The following is a 12,860-nucleotide window of genomic DNA, read 5'->3' on the forward strand; positions in this document are numbered from 1 at the left end:
GTCCACAGTGCTAGTTCCAGGACAGTCAAGGTTACATTAAGAAACCTCGTATCTCAAAAAGAAAAGCCAACCAACCACACACACACACTCTGGAATTTTTCTCCCTTTTATATGTATGAGTGTTTTGCCTGCTTGTATGTTTGTCCACCACGTCCATGCCTGGTGCCCGCAGAGGGCACCAGTGCTGGATCTAAGGATGGTTATGAGATCCTAACTCTGGTGTTCCCGGGAGAGATCTTAACTACTGAGCCATCTTTCCAGCCCGTCTTCTCTGCCTCGGGTCTTAATACAAATGTCACCTTTTCCTTAAGTGTGATGTCGGCACATACCTTGTCGTCTTTGTGCTAGCCTTGCTGGAGGCTGCAGCGACATTATTGCTGCAAGTTCAATGCCAGCCTGAGATAGTGAGATACCCTCAGAAACATTTTTTTTGGTAGTAAGTACCATTTGCCTTTTATATCATAGATCAAGGATAGCACCTTGATCTATGTGGGAGCTCAGATAAAACTGTCGGATAGGTGAATGAAGCGCCGTTTGCCCAATGACCTTGAAACTGCCGGCACCGAAAATTTTCACAAGGCCGAACTCAGTCATCCAGCCATCCGGCCGTCCAGTTCTTTCAAGCGGTGCTCTCAATTCACTCCTGCTCTGCGCTTTTGATTAAAATGGGCCGTGGCCAGGATCACCATCCCCACGCTTCAAGGAACTCCTGCCTTTGAACTCCCTCACCGAGCCATGACGTAAAATTGTGGACAGGGGGCCTCCCAGACACGATTGGGAGGCTGCTACGTTGCTATGGTTACCGCCTCTGCATGGGCGGGGAATATCTCCATGGTGCCCCGCCTCGATCCGTAGGAGGTAGTTCCCGAGTGATCCTGCACAGAGGAGGAACTGGGCGTGGGGAAGGTGGTTTCCTAACGCCCCCACCCCCACCCACGCAGTTGTCATGGAAATGAAGCTCTTCTCCCATTTCTCAAAATAAGACTTCACTTAGCCGGGATAGTAGGTTAGAGGACTACCCAAAAGGAAGAAACTCCGCTAAGACGCTAAGACGCGCTCTCTCCAGCATATATATATATATATATATATATATATATATATATATATATATATATATATATATATATATATATATATATATATATATATATATATATATATATATATATATCCTCTCTCTCCTCTCTCTCTCTCTCCTCTCTCTCTCTCCTGCGCCCGCACTGGGATTTAGTCTTGGGTACCAACGTGGGCAAGGTGCCCGTGACACGCATGCGCGCTGTAGGCTTGCACATGCGCAACTGAGTACGAGAGCCCAGGGACCCTACTTCAGCACTAGGTGTGCGGCTGCGCAGCTGTGTCCTTCTGCTAAAGCAAGGCGACGGGAAGTTCTGCGCTTGCGCTGTGCTAAGAGCCAAGGCTCGGAGAACGCAGTTCTGGCTGTCAGGGTGTCTGGAGACCACTTTCGCCCGGCGCGCATGCGCCTTGGCTCTCCATGCTACTGGGGGCGGGGCCCAGAAGGGGAGGGAGAGGTAGGGGGGAGGGAAGAGGCCGCAGAAGCCGAAGCCCTGACCCACCGGCAGGCAGGGGCTGCGGCGGCGCCGGTGAGTGACCCGCGGCCCAACTGGGATCCCCATCCTCTGTGCTCCATCACTCTTCCTGGAGTCCCCAAAAGCCTTGGGGGTCCCCCTTCTTATCTCGGACCCCCGTTATCTCCACAACTCTCCTTCATTCCCGGCAATCCCAGCATCCCCATAATCCCTGCAGATCCTCAGCTTTAATATTTTACCGTTTTAACTTGAGGGTTCCATTTCACCTTTATTCCTGGACATCCTCTCTCAGGGACCTTAGAACAGACACCCACTGCCCTGGAAGCCCCCCAGCGCTCCCTTCTGATCTGGATGCCCCTTGTCTGCTGCATTGCCCAGTTGGCATCACTTCCCAGCATCATGCATGTTCGACCCCCTGGGCATCCCCGATACTCTTGCCCTGTCCTGTTCTACTGCGCCCCCGTTCTCCTCTAACTCTTGCGGTGGCACCCTTTTTCCTTCCACTTTTGCTCATTTCCCTCCATCCTTCCAGACCGTCCGTCCTCTCAGTACCCATCAACTCCTCCGCGAGGCACTCAGCGGCCGCGTGAAGCACAAGATGGGCACTGGGCGGGTGTCACCTACGAGGAAGCACCTCTGATTGCACTCAGCTCCTCGCCGCTCCCATCACTACTTTTGCACAGGGGATCAGAGGAGCCCGTGTCGGGGCGACACGGGGACACCGAGCCACCGCCAGCGCTGTTCGCCCTTTGCCCGCAGAGCCGGCGCCCCCCATGCGCCAGGCAGCCGATCGGTGGCGTCTGGGGACGCCATGGCCTCGGCGACCGCGGCGCCGGCGCCGGGCGAAGCGGAGGAGACCACCCGGCTCCGAAAGCCGCGCTTCTCCTTCGAGGAGAACCAGATCCTGATCCGGGAGGTGCGCGCCCACTACCCTCAGCTCTACGGCGCGCAGAGCCGTCGGGTGAGCGTGGCCGAGCGGCGGCGAGTGTGGGACAGCATCGCCACCAAGATCAACGGCATCACCAGCTGGAAGCGCACCGGCCAGGAGGTTCAGAAGCGTTGGAACGACTTCAAGCGCCGCACCAAGGAGAAGCTGGCCCGCGTGCCGCATTCCACGCAGGGCGCGGGCCCCGCCGCCGAGGACGCCTTCTCCGCGGAGGAGGAGACTATTTTCGCCATCCTGGGGCCGGGTGTGGCGGGGCCCGGGGCTGGCGCTGGGGCTGAGGAGTCCCCAGCAGGTGCCTCTTCACAGCCGCAGGCTTCGACCGCTAGTACACAACGGTATGTGTTGTCAGAGGACCGCAGGCAGGATCGACGGGCAGGTGAGTCCCAAAGCCACCTTCTTTAACAATTGCAAACATTCCTGAAGCCTACAGTGCATACTTCACGCCCAGATCTGTCAGGGGTGTTCACCACATTCTCTCGCTAAAAACTAGGAGGTGGGTGCTGTCAGTCCCATTATAGAACTGGGGCTTTAAGGTCAAAGAAAAAGAACGACTTAGATGTGGTGGCAACGGGGCCGTAATTCTGCTTGGGAGTTGAAGGCAGAAGGGAGTTCAAGGCTAGCCTGTGCTACAGGCGGCTTGTCTCAAGGGTGAGGAAGGGCCATCTGGGGATGCCCTGTTTCGTAGAGTGCTTTCCCAGTTTTGAGGGGTTCTGGGGTCAGATTCTGACTTAACAGACCCATGTGGTAGCACATGACTGGAGTATCAGTACCTGGATTATCAGTGGGTGCATAGTGAGGTAAAGGCAAATCTGAGCTCTGTGAGATCCTGTCTCCCAAAAATAATGTAAAAGACAGAAAAGGAAATGGATTGTCTCCAGCGGTTCTACGGCGGCCACTTGGTAGCCTTTGGAGGTAGGCATGGAAGCAGTCCTGGAAAGCCTGGTTCAGGATCCATAGCAGCTAGGCGGGGTTTTAGGAGGTGGGACTGGTCTTTCCTCCCAGCTACTGTGGAGGACTGAGGTAGGAGAATCTGGAAGCTCAGTGCCTGCCTTGGGCTACAGAGCGAGTTCAGGACCAGTGTGAGAGTCTCCTGGAGGCCTCGCAGCAGATGAATGGAGGAGAAAGGGCAGGTTAGTGCCGGGTCGCTTGACAAGCATGCCTGGGGCTCTAGAGTTTGTTCCAGCCCTGAAAGTAAGTGGAGAGAGAGAGAGAGAGAGCTGGGGTGTTGGGAGAGTTCTGTGCAAGGCCTAGAGGCAGAGTCCAGTCTGAGTGTTAGCAACATTATTGTCATCTCAGTAAATTTGTGAACACTCACTTCTGCTCCTGCTAAACAGAGATGAAAAGTGGGTTTCCCACTGGGAGAGATCCTGTGAACACTGGGTGAAGTGACCCAGGCAGATTGTTTGCTCCAGCCTGAGTGCAGGGCTGGCCTGAGTGACGGTCCACGGCACGCTTCGCCACTGTAAACCAGTACTTGGAGAAGTCTGGTGACTTTCTCAAGGTCATGCCTTCAGAGCTACTGTGGAGACATCCTTCTGTTCAGCCTTCACTCTGGATTTCTTGGAGACAGGGTCTTACTATGTACTCTAGGCTGGCTTCGAACTCACTGTAAAGGTGAGGATGACCTTGAACTTCTAATCCTCCTGCTTCCACCTCCCTAGTGGAGAATGTTCTACCGTGCCTGGTTTATGCAGCTCTGGGGATAGAACCCAGAGCTTCCTGCATGCTAGGTGAGCACTCTTCCCCACTGAGCCTCAGCCTCTTGGGTATGTTCTTGAGAGCGCTTCCCTCAGATACCTGCCTTATGCTGACACAAGTCAGGGGTTGACACAGTTCTCTGGTGGAGAAAAGAGTGACTCAAGGTGACAGGCCTAGGGTGGAGACCTTAGGGCTTGAGGGAGCCAGAAGGGTATATATGACCCAGTCTTGGGGTGTGTGTGCAGAGGGTTGGCTTCCGGAAGGGGATGGTGTCAGAGCTGACATATGCAGCATGAAGGAAGAAGAGCTTGGAAAATTGTCCTGAGAGGAGGAAAAGTATGAAGGCAAGAGACTAAAGGAAGTTTGGGAAAGGTTAGAGTGTGTGAGCCTTGTGTGGTGGCACATGCCACTACTGAGGTAGAGGCAAGAGGATCAGGATTTCCCTGGGCTGGCCTGGGCTATGTGAGAGCCAGTGTCAAAGAAAAACCTGGGTGCTTGGAAGAGAAAAATGTGCTCTGGGGAAGCACTGAGAAAAGGGGGCCCATGGGCATGATCCTACCAAGTAGTTCTTTTTTTAACTATGTCTGAAGTTTTTACTTAATTTGTGTGTGTGTGTGAATGTGTGTGTGTGTGCGTGCGCGCACGCACATGAGGATCATAGGAAAAGTTTCAGAAGTTAGGATTCAGAAAGGTTCCTTTCCCTCCCTGAAGTCACACAGCAAACAAACGGGGAAATGTTGAACAGAATCATATGCCCAGCTTCTAGTTGACTTGCACTTGTTGCCCATTAGCCGGACAGTTACTGGGGAGGACGGAATGCAGTCCAAGTTTAGTGCAGAACTCACGCAGCAGGCATGTAGGAGCCAAGAAACTGCCAGACGTCCAACCTACATTCACAATTTGAATCATATCTCTTTCTGTGAAACCAGGGCAGTGATAAGTTCGTTACATGTTCATGTGTCGTGTACATGTGTATAGGAATCTAGGTTTGCATGCTTGTGCCTGCATGCTGGAGGCCCAGAGGTGCTGTCCAGCGTTGTTGGGAGCTGCTCTTTCTTAGGGCAGGGTCACTCAATCAACCCAGAGCTCACTGATCGGGCTCCACCCACTAGTCTGCCTGCCTAGGGGATTTCCCTGTGTGTGCCTTCCAGGGCTGGAATTACAGGCTTGCTGCCATGCCTGCCCATCATATATGTGGCTTCAGCTCGGGTCCTCACATTGCCATTGAATCATCCCCTGAACTCCAAGCTTGCTTACTTATTTAAAATGCTCGATAAATGTTTATTGAGATTCTCTTCCTGGGGTGGTTACTGGGATACACTGGAGGACAAGACAAATTACTTCCCTTTAGGGAGCTGATGTAGTTGGGGGATACGTGCCACAAATAGTCAATACTCTATACATAATGCCATATAGATAATAACAAGAGAAATGATGCCTGTTGAGAGGCACCAGGCAATGGCGGCTCACACTGAAATCTCAGCGCTCAGAAGGTTGGGGAAAGAAGCTCTTGAGTTTGAAGCTAGCCTTGGATGCAGAGAGAGCCCTGTGCCCAGGGTAGTTAAGAGTGGTAATCAGAGAGGGCTTCTTGGAGGTGGTGAATTCAAGCAGCAACTTAAATTCAGAGGTTGAGCCTAGTGGATATCTGAGGGAAGAGCGTGGCAGTTAGAGAAACACACACACACACACACACACACACACACCACACACACACACACACACACACACACACACACACACACACCCTGCATGGTAAAGCCCCTGAGGCAAGAGTATCCTCAGCCAACTTCTTTTTTCTCAAACACAAGGTGTCTCTGTGTAGCCCTGTCTGTCCTGGAACTCACTGAGTAGACCAGGCTGGCCTTGAACTCACAGAGATCCACTGCCTCTTGAATCTTGAGTGCTGAGATTAAAAGCCTGTCTGTTGGGGGCTGGAGAGATGGTTCAGAGGTTAAGAGCACTGACTGCTCTTCCAGAGGTCCTGAGTTCAATTCCCAGCAACCACGTGGTGGCTCACAACCATCTGTAAAGGGATCTGTAAAGGGTGTGTCTGAGGACAGCTATGGTATATATGTAAAATAAATAAATAATAAATAAAGTAAAAAAAAGCCTGTCTGTACCGCAGCACCCAGCTTAATACTGCATAACACGTACAAAGCAAGAAGTTGCTGTAATCAAAGGAGAGAGAGGGTCAGCTGAGCAGCTGGCTTACATCTTTGCTGGAGGATCACTTATTTCTGACGTAATATTTAAAGGATATGACAGCCACGCCTGGTGGCATATATCCATAGTTCCAACACTGGAGGCAGGTGTAAGGGAGCCACCCCTAGTCTGAGGCTGGCTGTCCACAGTGAGTTCCAGGCCAGCCAGAGCTGCACAGCAGAACCATGTTCCCTCAACACAAAAGACACCTCCCTTCCCAAAAAAGCTAGGTGTAGCGATAAACATGTTTAATCTTGATACTGAGTAGGCAGTAGCAGGAGGATCTGTGAGTTCAAGGCCAGCCTGGTCTACAGAGAGAGTTCTGAGCCAGGACCACACAGAGACCCTGTCTTAAACAACAATAATAACAGACCCCCAAAAATGGAGAGAGAAAAAAAACACCTGTGATGTGGCTTAGTGGATAAAGGTGCTTGCCACCAAGCCTGATAGCGTGAGTTCAGTTACTGGGACTGACAGAAACAGGATGTCATGTGACCACTACATGCACAACACAACATGTGTGTCTGAACCCCCATAAATACAAATAAATTTTTAAAAAATGCAAAAAAAAAAATGGAAAAAAGGCTTGGGCCAATAGCTTAGTGGTAGAGCCCCTGCCTAGACTCCCCCAGTGAGGGGCTAGGGGCGTGGCTCAGTGGTAGAGCCTCTACCTAGAATCCCTCAGTGAGGGGCTGGGGGAGTGGCTCAGGTAGAGAACCTGCCTAGATATAAGGCCTGGAGTCCCACCCCTGGGCTGGGAAAACAGCAGTGAGCACATTGAAGCCTTAGTGGGTAGAGCTCATCTGGAATGATTGGACAACAAACATGGGTTGCATGCCCAAGAGAAAGGAGTTCTCAGAGAAACCACTTAGGGTCGAAGCCAGAGCCAAGAAAAGGACTGGCAGCCACTTTAAATAACAGCCAAGAAATCTCTCCTTAAGGAGAAAGCACTGTAGCCTCCAGGTATCCAGAACACCACACCAGTTGCCCTATGGCCCTGGGCAGTCACTGACTTACTATCTGCCTCTACAGATCATCCTGTTCAAAATACACTGTGTAAGTGGACGGAGACAGCAGGCAGTCATTTGTGTCATGGTGGCTTTCTGGACTTTTAATGTAACTGCACAAAGCTGACAGTGGAGAAGGGACTGAGGGTGTGCTGGATGAGGCTGTGGAGTGAGAAGTGCCTAGATTGGGTTTGGGTTTAATTAGGTTTATGTGGAATGGCACCTGTACAGGGATAGTGTCTTAAGTAAGAAAAAAGAGCCAGGTGTGGAAGTACAGGGCTGTGATCTCAGCTAAGGGGGCTGAAGTAGCAGGGTTACAAGGTCAAGGCCAGCCCGGACAGTTTAGCAAATCCCTGTCTGAACATGCAGGGGAGCTGGAGAGGTGGCTCAGCTGTTAAGAGCATGTACTGAACCGGGCAGTGGTGGTACACACCTTTCGTCCCAACACTCAGGGGGAGGACCTCTGTGAGTTTGAGGCTAGCCTGGTTTACAGTGTCCAGGTCAGGGCTCCATTATACAGAGAAACCCTGTCTCAAAACAGTAACAACAAAAATAAAATAAACAAATAGAACTGAGGTCAAGAGAGCTCAGTTGGTAGTGTGCTGGCCACAGAAGTAGGACGCCCTGAATTCAATCCCAAGACTCAGCCAGACTCAGAAGCCTGCTACAGTTCACATGGATGAAATCCCAGCATTGAAGGAAGCAGTGGAGACAAGAAGTCCCTGGGGCACACTGGCCAGGCAGCAAACTCCTGGCCAGGAGTTGTTCAAAACTAAGTTGGGACAGTCCACATACACATGCACGCACATACCCCCCCTACACACACATACACATGCATGAACACACACACAGAGAATACTAAGGGGTGCTTAATGGTAGATGTGCTTTCGGCAGAAGACATACATAGCCTGAATGAACCGCTGGTCCAGCTCCAGGACAGGAAGAGAATGGGGGATGACAGTTATTTTGGCAAAGCAACTGGAAGATGGAGCTGCTGTCTTCTGAGGCAGGGATGGATGAGGAAGTGAGAGGTGGTGGGTTAGGAACTCAGGTCAGTAGTGAGTTTGAGGTGTCTACACAGTGCACAGGCTGTGAGCACCGCCCCCTAGAGATACTTGGGAGCCCACTTAGACTCGAGAGAGAGGTTCAGCTCACCCAGAACATGGGTCCTCTCAGCAGACAGTTTAAGTCCAAGAGTGTGAATGAAGTCTCAGGTCAGGAAGACACAGCAGACTGGGATAGAATTCAGAAGTTCGCTGGGCGGTGGTGGCGCAGGCCTTTAATCCCAGCACTTGGGAGGCAGAGGCAGGTGGATTTCTGAGTTCGAGGCCAGCCTGGTCTACAGAGTGAGTTCCAGGACAGCCAGGGCTATACAGAGAAACCCTGTCTCGAAAAACCAAAAAAAAAAAAAAACTAACCATGCACAAGTCTGACCTGTGATCAGATGTTCGCCTGTACAGAGATCAGCATATAGAGCACCAGTCTTTACACAGTGTACAAAAGGATCACCCCAGCAAGGTTTAATGCATCCACTCCTCTGCACTCAAAGATTGACATCATGGGCGTTTCCCGACATGCTCTAACTTAGGTGGCATTACTAAGTGTGTTCTTTTTTGAGATATGGTCTTGCTCTATAGCCTAGGTTGGTCTGCAGCTCCAAGCGACCCTCCAGAACACGAGTATTTCAATCAAGAGCCTCGATAGTGGCCTAGCTTGTGTGTGTGTGTGTGTGTGTGTTTTGTTTTTGGTGTCTCCATGTGTGTGTATGTTTCTGATTCGAGAGGTCTTAAAAGTGTTTTTATTCCTTTTTGCTATGGTCTAATGAAGTCCACGCTGGCCTTTAATCTGGGTATATAGTGGATGTAGGCCTTAAACTTCTAAATCTCCTGCCTTGGCTTCCTAAGTATTAGGGTGCCAGCATGCCTGAGGGTATTGTCCTTGGAGAGCCTGATCAGGTGTGATAGTGCCCACCCCTAATACTTGCACTTAGGAAGCAGAAGCAGGAGAATCCAGAGTTGCAGGCTAGCCTGTACCAGCTAGAGACCCAGTTTCACTGAAGAAGCAAGGGACTGAGAGATTGCTCTGCGGATGGAAGCCAAACAGGAAGTGAAGCCTTGCAGGCTCTTTACGACTTACCCAAGGTCTCTCTCTTTACAGATACATCAACAGCGCAGAGCAAGGGAGGCTCCAGTAGCCCAGAGTCCTGGGCCAGGCCCTCTTGCAATCCCCAGGAAGCCAAGGAGCGTGAGTCCGCGTCCCCTGCAGCCATGCAGCCTGTCCAGCTGCCCCGCCTGGCCTTGTCTCCACCGCTCCCTGCCCCTCCACCACCACCCACAACGCCGGCTCAGGTGGCACCCTCGTCTCCTAGCCCAACTCCCCTTCGGCCCACCTCTGCCCCAGAACAGTCCCTGGACTTCCTGCGGGCTCAGCAGGAGACTGCCAATGCTATCAGGGAGCTGGCTGGCACCCTTCGGCAGGGACTGGCCAAACTGAGTGAGGCCCTCAGTGCCCTGTTACCCCTTTTGCCGGGAACCCCAACTGACCCGCTGCCCCCGCCCCCACCGCCACCTCCTCCACCACCTCCCAAGCCAGTCCTGCCAGTACCTGCCCCCAAGGTGGAGCTCGCCCCAGAGCCGGTGTCTGTGGTAGCTGCTGTTGTGGATGGGGCTGTAGTGGCAGCTAGGGGAGTGATCATCTCCCCTAGGAGTGAGGAAGGGGTGCCCAAACCACCACCCCCAGCCCCACCACTTCCCCTCCACGACTCACCCCCACACAAAAGGAGGAAAGGTTTCCCTACACGGAAGAGGCGGGGCCGCTGGAAGTCTCCGTGAAATCTACCCCTGTCCACGCTCCTGCCTGCAACCCCTCTCCCTGCTTGGCGCAGTCGAGGAGGAAGATGCTCTTTGCCTATCCCAGCTGCACCCTGGCTTCCTGCTCTAGGGGAGTGAGCACCTCACTTCCTGTGCTAGTTAGTGCCTGATTCTCTGGGTGAGTCCCTGGATGGACTCCCTCAGCCCCTTTCTCTGGTACAGTGGTGTCCGCCTGACCGCCTCCTGTAACCCCAACTTCTAAGCCATCAATTTTATGTTACTATATTGCCCTTTGTGGGGTGGGAGAGGGACCTCCTGGCTCTGCGACATGCCCCTTTACCTAATAGTTGCGGTTCAGAAGGGTTGGAAGTTGCCAGACAAATCAGAATGTAGAAGGCGGAGGACTCTGAGGAGGAGGAGGCAGAATTCTGACTGGGGAGGTATAGGTTGGGTCCTTTGCCTCTCATTGCTTCGAGGTGTGTCTGACCTCCGGAGCTCGGCCCCCACCCCCTTTTTTCCTCAGTGCTGACAAGATGTCAATAAACTTATTTTCATACAATTAACTTGAGGCTCTGAGACAGGCCTTGGGCGTCTAGCACTTAGGTCTGCCCCACCCCTCCCCTGGTAGGCCACACCCTCCAGACGACGTGCCTCCTGAACCTGAGGCAGGTGATTTTCCCACTAAAAGCCTTAACTAACTCTGGTGCAGAGGCACACACTGAAGGTTGTAATCCCAGCTATTTCAGCAGCCTGATAGCCTGTATTAACAAACAAACTCCAAAGACCATTACAAATCAGGTTTCCTTAGAGTTTATCTAGGTCTGTTAGGAGAGCAGTTAATTGAGGTGAGGACGACAGCTGCCTGAGGGTCAGACAAGAAATAGGCTTTTACAGCCTTAAAGAGCTTTAGCAAAGCATCCCGGCTCACACTTGAGGTTCCAGTACTAGGGAGCCTTGCTGTGAGTTCAAGGCTAAATAACCCAGGCAGGGTTAATGTATTTTTGAAATCTCAGCCCCCAGGAGGTTGAGGAAGGAGGATCCAGAGCCTCAGGCCAGTCAGCCTGGGCCACCTAGTAAGGTCTAGTTTCAAAATAAAAAACACAGGCTGGTAATACATCTCAGCGGTAGAGCACTTAGCATAAGGCCCTGGATTCCATCCCAGCACCACGTATAAGCAAGAGAAAGTAAATAAACAGTAGTACACGAAACCAATGGTTGTGAACATAGTATCTCCCAGGAAACGACAAAAATAGGAAATTTGTTTAAGGGAGAAGTGTTAAAATAGTAATGCAGGTGGTAGGTAAAATTGTAACGCTGAAATAGAAAGCCAGGGCTGTTGTGACTACTCTGGGGTGGGGGTGAGAAAACCGCCAAGCCTCCGCGAAGAGGAAACCTGGAAGAATGCAAAGAAGACATTCAGAAAAACAAAAAAAAAAACTGAGAGCACCAGCGGGGCCCCAGGCCGAGTGAGGGAAAGAGCTGATGTGAGCTAGGACCTGGAGACATACGTCGCTTCTTGCCCCCCTTCCCGCCCCCCAAAAAATCTGTAAGAGAAAACATGGAGTACCCAGAGCCAGATTGGGCCCACCAGGCCATCAAGCACTCGGAGGTTTGGCCCTTCCCAGCAATCTCTTGGCTTCCTCACTAAGAGTAATAAGAGCTCCCTATCCCAACCCCCAGCGGGGGAGGGGGCGAAATTCCCTGTTAGCAAGGGGGGGGGGTGTGTGTGCAAGAATCGGGAGGGCCTCCCCCCAAAGCTTCCAGGCAGAGGAAGTACGTCAGTGCGTCTATCTCGCAGAGCATTTTGGGAATTGTAGTGAAATTGAGAGGTGTACTGAGACGCCAACTGTGTAACCCTTTAGAGACCAAAGTGCGTGCACAGCTGGAGCAGAATTGGAAGGCTCAGCGAACGTTCTTTAGCAGATGAGGAAACTAAAGCAGACGCCTGGCTCAGAAGCCTACAGTCTTCTCATCCTGTAGCCCCAGGGCTGCCCTTGAGGCTAGTACCTAAGACACGGGGGGGGGGGGCACACTGCTAAGTAGACACCACTCTCCAAGAGTCGCCTGAAACCATCCCCTTGAAACCGTCCAATCAGAGCCTCTCCGCCCCATCCCAAAAAGGTTCTTCCTTCCTAACCCGTTATTGGCCCTTCTTGAAGGGGCGGGATTCTAAGAGAGGGCAAGACTCTTTTCTAAAACTGCTCAGCAAGTCAGAGCACAAACTGCTTTCCGCCTTCTGGGTATGGTCTCGGACTTGTAAACCCACCAAGGAGGCCGAAGCAGGGAGATTGCAGCAAATTTGAGGCCATCCTAGGATACACAGGCTAGCTTTCTAGGCCATCCTGAGTTAAAGAATAAATGCAAGTCTCAAGAAAGAAGGGGGAAAATTGCATGCCCAGCAACTTGTCCACCCCGAGCATTTATGAAACCATTACCCATTTCCTGGACCCTGTGTGCGAACCCCGGCTTCTTGGCGAGGCACAGTGGGAATTAAGCACACAGCGACCAGCGCGCGCCCTCTTTTCCCGCCCCTGCTTTCTGCCCAGTCCCCTTTAAGAAGCAGCCCCGACGGGACTACATTTCCCAGAAGGCTTTGCCCGCGCGTTATGTAACTTTCCCTGCGAAGCGGCCTCTGGGGCAGAAGAAGGAG

General features: G+C 52.1%; 1 protein-coding gene across 2 annotated transcripts; it reads left to right on the forward strand.

Moving 5' to 3' along the window:
- Positions 1–1,516: 1,516 nt before the first annotated feature.
- Mypop (Myb related transcription factor, partner of profilin) lies at positions 1,517–10,773 on the forward strand. Of its 2 annotated transcripts, XM_034488323.1 has the most exons (3): positions 1,517–1,601; positions 2,080–2,869; positions 9,558–10,773. In XM_034488323.1, exons 2-3 carry the CDS (start codon positions 2,359–2,361, stop codon positions 10,229–10,231), a joined length of 1,185 nt encoding a protein of 394 aa, XP_034344214.1. In that variant the 5' UTR covers positions 1,517–1,601; positions 2,080–2,358; the 3' UTR covers positions 10,232–10,773. The 2 variants fall into 2 exon arrangements, with proteins under 2 accessions (XP_034344214.1, XP_076784646.1); XM_076928531.1 differs by lacking the exons at positions 1,517–1,601; positions 9,558–10,773 and adding an exon at positions 7,426–7,663 and having other exon boundaries at positions 2,220–2,869.
- Positions 10,774–12,860: the final 2,087 nt, after the last annotated feature.

The sequence above is a fragment of the Arvicanthis niloticus genome, chromosome 1 (assembly GCF_011762505.2).
Source record: "Arvicanthis niloticus isolate mArvNil1 chromosome 1, mArvNil1.pat.X, whole genome shotgun sequence".
Lineage (NCBI taxonomy): Eukaryota > Metazoa > Chordata > Mammalia > Rodentia > Muridae > Arvicanthis > Arvicanthis niloticus.

Excerpts from the sequence above, each read along its gene's own strand:
- Mypop (XM_034488323.1), top strand. The coding sequence starts at position 2,359 with ATGGCCTCGGCGACCGCGGCGCCGGCGCCGGGCGAAGCGGAGGAGACC. Across the intron at positions 2,870-9,557 it reads CAGGCAGGATCGACGGGCAG|ATACATCAACAGCGCAGAGC; the intron begins GTGAGTCCCAAA and ends CTCTCTTTACAG.